Here is a 6,956-nt window from a genome sequence, read left to right on the forward strand (position 1 = left end):
CAGCACCCCGCTGCCGCTCTCGCACCGGGCGCCGGGCGCGAGGCCGCGGGCCGAAGCCGGCGCCGGCCACCCCCAGCTTGGGCAATCCTCGTCCTTCGAGCCGGGCGGCAAGGCCGCGGCGTGCCGCGGCAGCTGGTCCTCCGACTCGTCCGACTCCGCCGGCGCCTGGGAGCCCCTGTACCGCGTGGTGCTGCTGGGCGACCCCGGCGTGGGCAAGACCAGCCTGGTCAACCTCTTCGCTGGCGTCCAGGAGCGGGACCTGCTGGAGCAGCGTGGAGGTGGGTGTCCCGCGGTCCCRCAGGGTCCGGCGGAGGGGGAGTCCCGAGTGCCCGGCAGAAGGATCCGGAGCCGGGGACAGTTGTGCCAGGGGCTGGCTCCAGCCCCTCCGCAGTGGGAATCACCCRGTGGAAAGGGCCTGGGAGTGCTGATGGAGGAGGCAGCTTGGGTTTGGGCTGGATGCACCGCTCTGTGCTTGGAAAAGCCCTGTGAGAGGTGGAGGAGGATGCTTCCAGCCTGGGCTGGGCGAGGGAGCCTGGCGCTGAGGCCGGCACCGGGTCTAGGCTGCCCGGCGCGGCCGTGGCTCGGGGGATCCTCTGCGTCCGTGCACAGGGAGAGGCTCCACATCCCTCCGGAGCTGCCGGCGTGCAGCTGGGGAGCTTYGTGCCCTGCCGCAGAGCTGGTGCCCCAGCCCGAGCTGCTGCCGCGTGCCAGCCCCTCTGACATGGGCTCTCCGGGCTTCCCGCAGAGGACACRTATGAGCGCACGCTGTCCGTGGATGGCGAGGACACCACGCTGCTCGTGATGGACACCTGGGAGTCGGAGAAACGGGTACGCAGCGCCGGGGGGGGGACCGGTCTGGGGGTGATTTCCTGGCTGCAGCCTCCTCCTCGGGGCCCTGCGAGCTCTGCAAAGTCTCCCCGCGGCTTCCCAGCGGCGCCAGGGGCTCGCTGCAGAGCAGGGCCGCGGCCAGCACGAGCACAGGGCTGCCCTGGGCTCGATGCCTCGACGGGGCTGGGCTGCATCGGGGCCAGGCGAGTGCCGATCCCGGCCGAGCGGCACACGAGCCGCGTGGGAGCTGGGCGGGAAGGGGCTGGGGAAAGGGGGCTTGCTGTCAGCCCATTGCAAAATGCAACAGTTTGGGAACGGGGCCGAAGGAGCCGGTCTGGCCAAACGTGCGGGGGATGATGCCGCTGGCAAGGACAAATGCTTTAAAAGGCAGCGACGCGAGTCCGACGGCTCCTGCCCCCCGCCTCCGGGAGCCTGGCAGCGAGGYGTTCCCTCCGCCCGGCTCCACGCCGCTCCGGCACAGCCGAGGCCTCTTTCTGCCAGAAATCTCGGCGCATCCTTCCAGCAGCCCTCGCCGGCTGCTCGTGGTGCCCCTGTGCTCCTGCCTCGGAGGACCGCGCGCCACCCGGGGCCTGGGCTTCTTCCTGGGAAGAGCCGGCGGGTGGTCACTCCCTCAAAATGCACCCAGCACTGCAATGCCCTGAAAATACCCCCTAAAGCCRAGCCCGTAGCGTAACTCCTTGCCGCTGGGTTGGAAAGGAAACGGTGTCAAACACCCCCCAGAGCCGGGAGYGCTGCAGCTGCATTTTACTGCACCTGCTGCACGTGTGCTGCCCACGCTGCGGGCTGCGGCGGGGAGCCCGGCACGGCCCGTGTCCGCCCCGTCCTCGCTCCTGCGGCGAGCAGCCCGGAGCCCGCGTTCATCCGGTGCAGCGGGACCCGCGAGGGGTGCAGCGCGGAGCTGCGCGGGGCAGGGGGGGGCAGCCGCGAGCTCCCCGCTGGAGCCGTTTCGGGCATTGCCGCCTCTGCCCTGCCGCGGGCACCGGGTGCGCGCCTGCTCCTTGCCCGTCCCCGTGCGAAGGCGAGCGTAGCCGAACGGCGAGGGTCTCCGAGCAGCCCCYCCCCCCCGGGGGCCGCCACGCTTCGGCGGCGCGGTGACGTCCGTGCGGTGACGTCCGCTCCGCCGCCGGGCGCAGGGCGAGGAGAGCCGCCTCGGCAGCCGGTGCCTGCAGGTGGGCAACGCCTACGTCATCGTCTACTCCGTCACGGACCGCGGCAGCTTCGAGAGCGCCTCCGAGCTGCGCATCCAGCTGCGCCGCCGCCGGCAGGCCGAGAACATCCCCATCATCCTGGTGGGCAACAAGACCGACCTGGTGCGGTGCCGGGAGGTGTCGGTGGAAGGTGAGCGGCGGGGCCGCGGCGCCGGGGATCGGGGAGCGCTGGCAGTGCCGGCAACACCGTGCCCTTCGCCGTTGTCCCCCCCCTTGCCTTGCAGAGGGCCGTGCCTGCGCCGTGGTCTTCGACTGCAAGTTCATCGAGACGTCGGCGGCGCTGCAGCACAACGTGGCCGAGCTCTTCGAGGGGGTGGTGCGGCAGATCCGCCTGCGCCGCCCCGGCGGCACTGGCCGGGAGGCCGGCGCGCGCCCCGCGGCCGCCCGCAAGGAGAGCCTCACCGCGCGGGCCCGGCGCTTCCTCGACCGCCTGGTCGCCGGGAACAGCAGGAAAGTGGCGCTCAAAGTCCGCTCCAAGTCCTGCCACGACCTGTCTGTGCTCTGAGAGCGGCGGCGGCGGTGGCAGCGGCTCCGCGGGGCCGTTCCCGAGCGAGGAGAGCGGAGACGGAGGGGAGCAATGCCGAGGGCGCGGAGCTGATTTAGCCGGAGCTGCGGGCTGCTCTGGATTTGGGTGCTCCGGCGGCCGCTCCGGGGGGACAAGCGGGGCCGGCACCTCCGTGTCCCGGCTGCACCCCGAGGGGCAGAGGCAGGCAGGGGCCCCTGCGCCGTGGGGCAGGAGAGCCGGGCCCGGAGCAGAGCCGAGGAGGGGCTGCAGGGCCGGTCCCCCGTATTGCCGGCYCCTCGGGGGCAGCCCCGGCCGGGCCGCGCGGTGCCGGTCCTTCACCCCCGCCGGAGCGCCGGCTCCGAGCCCCGGCTCCCTGGGACCGGCGTTTCCCGCGGGGGTTTCTGTTGTCTCTGGCAGCCCCAGGTCTGCAGAATAAAGCAGGGCTGGAAGCTGCTGGTCTGTGCCAGGGCGGCTGCGCGGCAGGAACCCCGGGAAGGGGCAGGGAGGCGGGAGGCGAGTGGCCGCGGCACGGCTGGCCCCGCCGGACGCGGACGTGCCGGGCAGCGGCGACAGCCCCGGGCCCTGCGCCAGGCTGGATCCGGCCGTTTCCCCCCCCCCCTTCCACCTCCTCAGGTCGGGTCGGGAGTTTCCACTCGCTTTGCAGGAGCGTGGGGAGCCGCGGGCTGGCGCAGTGCAGCCGGCAGGGAGCATCCCGCTCCGGCAGGATGGCGATGCCGGGTCTGGGCCGCCCCCTCCCTGYTGCCCCGGCGGCCGGGGGAGCCTGCGCGGGTCCTCCCGGAGCCGCCGGTGACTGCGGCACTGCTGCGCTCTCCTTCCTCCGGCTGCTCGGAGCACCCGAATCCTTGGTGCCGCTGGACACGACGCCGGCGGCTCCCCAGCCTCGGAGCCCGGCCGCGGGCACGCAGAGCATCACCCGGGCTGCAAAGCCCCGTCCGCTCTCGCCTCCTCCTGCCGTCGCAGCCGTTCCGCAGCGGGAGCCGGGGGGGGCGGAATGGAAAGTTGGCAGGAGGCAGCCGGCGGAGAGGGGAGTGGAAAGAATGAGCTCAAACCCAGAAAAATGCAGCCGCGCCAGAGGGCCGGGAGGCGAGGCCGAGGGGGGACCGCGGCGAGCGAGGCGCTGGGAAAGGAAGGAAGGGAGGAAGGAAGGGAGGAAGGAGGCGCTGGCGCGGGGCCAGGACCCTGCCTGCGGCTGCCAGTGAGGTGCTGCACCTGGGCCAGGTGGTGCCGGGGCTCGGCAGCTCCAGCCGCTCCTGCGGGAGCTCTCGGGCTGCCCTAGGGCCATGCATCCCGGCGCCATGCATCCCGGCGCCATGCATCCTGGTGCATCTCCCCAGGCTGTGGAGATGCAACTATTTTTTGCTCTGAGTCCCCGCGCAGAGGCATCCCAGAGCCGGCTCCCCCCGGCCCAGCCGACGGAGCAGCCGGGCACAACACGCAGCCGGTGGATGTGGCCCCGCGGAGGCCTCCCCGCGCGCATCCGCTGCTCCTGGCCTGGCGGCGCCAGTGGGGAGCCGGCGTGGGGGCTCTGCCAGCCCCGACTCCCCAAAGCTCAGGCTGCTGCCGGGGGCCTTTCCCATCAAACGCCTGCGCTGGGGCCGGCAGGGAGCCCCTGGCCGGGGGGTTTCTGCCCCGATTTCCTCCCTGCCGCCTCGGCACCGGCTCCGCATCTCTCCTGGCATGGGAAGAGTTAAATGCTCGTGGAAACGTGCCGCCGTTCATCTTCTCATGGAGCGCCGCTAAGAAAAGCCGCAGCTCCGCGCCTCGTGGGAAGTCCCTGCTGCCACCCCTGCAGCTCCGCAGGGATTTTCCGGGGACCCCGTGCAGCCCGCGGAGCACGGGAACGCGGTGACGCTCGGGGGCTCGGGGCAGCCCACGGCGGCTCCCGGCACCTTGCAGGCATCGGCCGCGGCCCTGGCGGGAGCAGGAGCATCTCCCTGCCCCGCGACCCCCTGTGTGCCGGCCTCCGCGGAGCAGCCGTGCCCGTTTTGGGGGGGGGGGGCTGCAGATGCGGCTCGAGGGGTCTGGAATAAAAGGGAAGTTTGCGAACAGCAGAAGGAAAAGCCGCGCGAGGGGCATCGCTGCTTCGCAAGGAGGCGCTGAGCAGAACGAGCCCGGGGACGGAAAGCAAAACCAGGCGAGAGACTTGGGAGCCGCCTGCCGAAGTGGAGCCGTGGCGGGGTCCCGGGCGAGCCGGAGAAGGGCGGCGAGGGAAAGCAGTTCCCGTGCGGAGCACTGGCTCCGAATCGGGGCGCAGGTCGGCAGTGGCGGCGGCGGCACCGTGCCAGCTGGGAAACACGGGGCGGCGTGTGGGCACGCTGCCGCCGCCGTGCCTGCGCTGCCGACCTTGTCCTTCTCCTTTGTGGGAGAAGCGGTGCCAGCGAGGGGACAGCGTCCCGGGCAGCAGGCCAGCCCCGGGGACAGGCGCTTCGAGCTCCCGAGAGGCCTTTTCATCTACCCTCTGCCTGAAATACGAAACTATGAATCATCCCACGTCCTGAAATAGATTCTTTTTTTTTTTTTTTTTAAGTGTGGAAAAAAAGAGGGAAATATTAAAAAAAACAAAACAAAACTTTTTTTTCCTCCACTGTGCTCTCTCGCCCTGCCTGCAGCTCGGACCCACCTGGGGTCCGAGCCGGAGCCGGAGGCAATGCCGGGGCGCGGGAAACCCGAGCAGCCCGTCGTGCTCATGCAGCGCGGCTCAGAGCTGTTGTGTTACGGCGGGTCAATCCCGGCTTCCCCAAGCTGGAGGAGGGAAGAGATTTCCTTGCGGGAAGCCGGGCTGAAGGACGCGCCGGACCGAAGGGGCCGGCCCCTTGGGCCTCTCCGGCCCGTGAGGACGGCAAAGGGAGCAGATAGGCAAATGCGTTTCTACTGAACCGAAATTTTGGGCCGATTTTCCCACCCTTGTCAGGGAACGCGAATGATCCTGTGATCAGGGGACCGCGCTTGCGGACGGGACAGCCGGGAAGGGCCCTCCGCGGGCAGGCTCGGGCGTCGGGAGAGCCCGAGGGACCCCCGACCCCACGCGGCGGGGGCCGCACAGCCCGGCTGCACCCGCAGCTGGTATCGGCCTCGCAGCACCGAAGCGGAGGAGGAGGAGGAGGAGGAGGAGGAGGAGGAGGAGGAGGAGGCTGAATAACATAACCCGGCTGCCAGCAGCTCAGGAGGGGAGGAAACATTCACAGGGAAAACAGACATTTCGGCCAATTTTCCAGCAGAGCCCTGGCGCTGGTCCAGCTGCATGGAAAGTTTGCTTTCATTTACAAGGCATTTTTACGGAGGGGTTGTTTGCCGAGTCCGGCCCCAGGTGGGCCGGGAGCAGAGAAGATCCAGGGCAGCAGAAGGGAGAGCGGGACGCCTCCGAGGGGTGCGGGTTTCGCGCTGAGCCTCTCCTCCAGAAAACGGGGCCATGCAGGAAGGCGCAGCGGTGGCTGCAAAGCACGAGGGCCTCAGGCTCGGTGGCGCGGAGCCGCTGTCGCCGGAGCAGTCACCTTCCGCTCAAGCCCGCCCCGGCCGGCAGGGGTGGCAGGACAGTGCCGGGGATGCGGAGGAGGAGCCGGAGCGCGGCCGGAGCAGAGCGAGCGGAGAACCCCGCGAGGCACCACTCCAGCGACGCCCTCTTGAAAGGCGCCTTTGGGCTTCGCTCGCCCCGTTAGCGCCCCGCGGGGCTGCACCCGGCCATGCCCCCGCGTTACACGGATCAGGCTCCTGCGGCTCCTGGCGCGGCGGAGCGCTGCCCGCCGGCTCCGATGGGGCGGCATCGCCCCCGCGGTGTGGGGGAGCAGGGAAGCGGGCGCGGGGACGTGGGGTGCCCGGCCCTCGCTGCGCCCGCGGCACCGGGGTTAGCACCAGCGCCTGCATGGGGGGGGGGGAACCCTGGGGGGGGATCCAGCCTGGGGCCAGGCTCTGAGGGGGCAGATCCCAGGGATCCAGGACCATGACAAGCCCCAGAGGGGGGGCAGATCCAGGGATCCAGCCCAGGGACAGGCCCCGGAGGGGGCAGATCCCAGGGATCCAGGACCATGACAGGCCCCAGAGGGGGGCAGATCCAGGGATCCAGCCCAGGGACAGGCCGGGGGGGGGGGCAGGTCCTGGAGATCTGGCCAAGGCCCCGAGGGGGGAAGATCCTGGGTATCCAGCACCATGACAAGCCCAGGGGGGCAGATCCTAGGGATCCAGCACCATGACAGGCCCCGGAGGGGGGCAGATCTCAGGGGATCCTGCACCATGACAGGACCCGGAGGGGGGCAGGTCCCAGGGATCTGGCCAAGGCCCTGACGGGGGGGAGAGCCTGGGAATCCAGCACCATGACAGATCCTGGAGGAGGGCAGATCTCAGGGATCCAGCCCAGGGACAGGCCCCGAGTGTGTGTG

At 70.7% G+C, this 6,956-nt stretch overlaps 1 protein-coding gene across 1 annotated transcript in view; it reads left to right on the forward strand.

The window, feature by feature from the left end:
- Positions 1 to 2,562, forward strand: part of REM1 (RRAD and GEM like GTPase 1) — a 3,859-nt gene extending 1,297 nt beyond the window's left edge. The window contains exons 2-5 of the mRNA XM_026056621.1: positions 4 to 278; positions 746 to 828; positions 1,983 to 2,187; positions 2,282 to 2,562. Coding sequence (XP_025912406.1) covers positions 4 to 278; positions 746 to 828; positions 1,983 to 2,187; positions 2,282 to 2,562 — 844 coding nt within the window. The remainder of the gene's footprint in view (positions 1 to 3; positions 279 to 745; positions 829 to 1,982; positions 2,188 to 2,281) is intronic.
- Positions 2,563 to 6,956: the final 4,394 nt, after the last annotated feature.

This window comes from Apteryx rowi, unplaced genomic scaffold (genome assembly GCF_003343035.1).
Source record: "Apteryx rowi isolate R43461 unplaced genomic scaffold, aptRow1 scaffold_0, whole genome shotgun sequence".
NCBI lineage: Eukaryota > Metazoa > Chordata > Aves > Apterygiformes > Apterygidae > Apteryx > Apteryx rowi.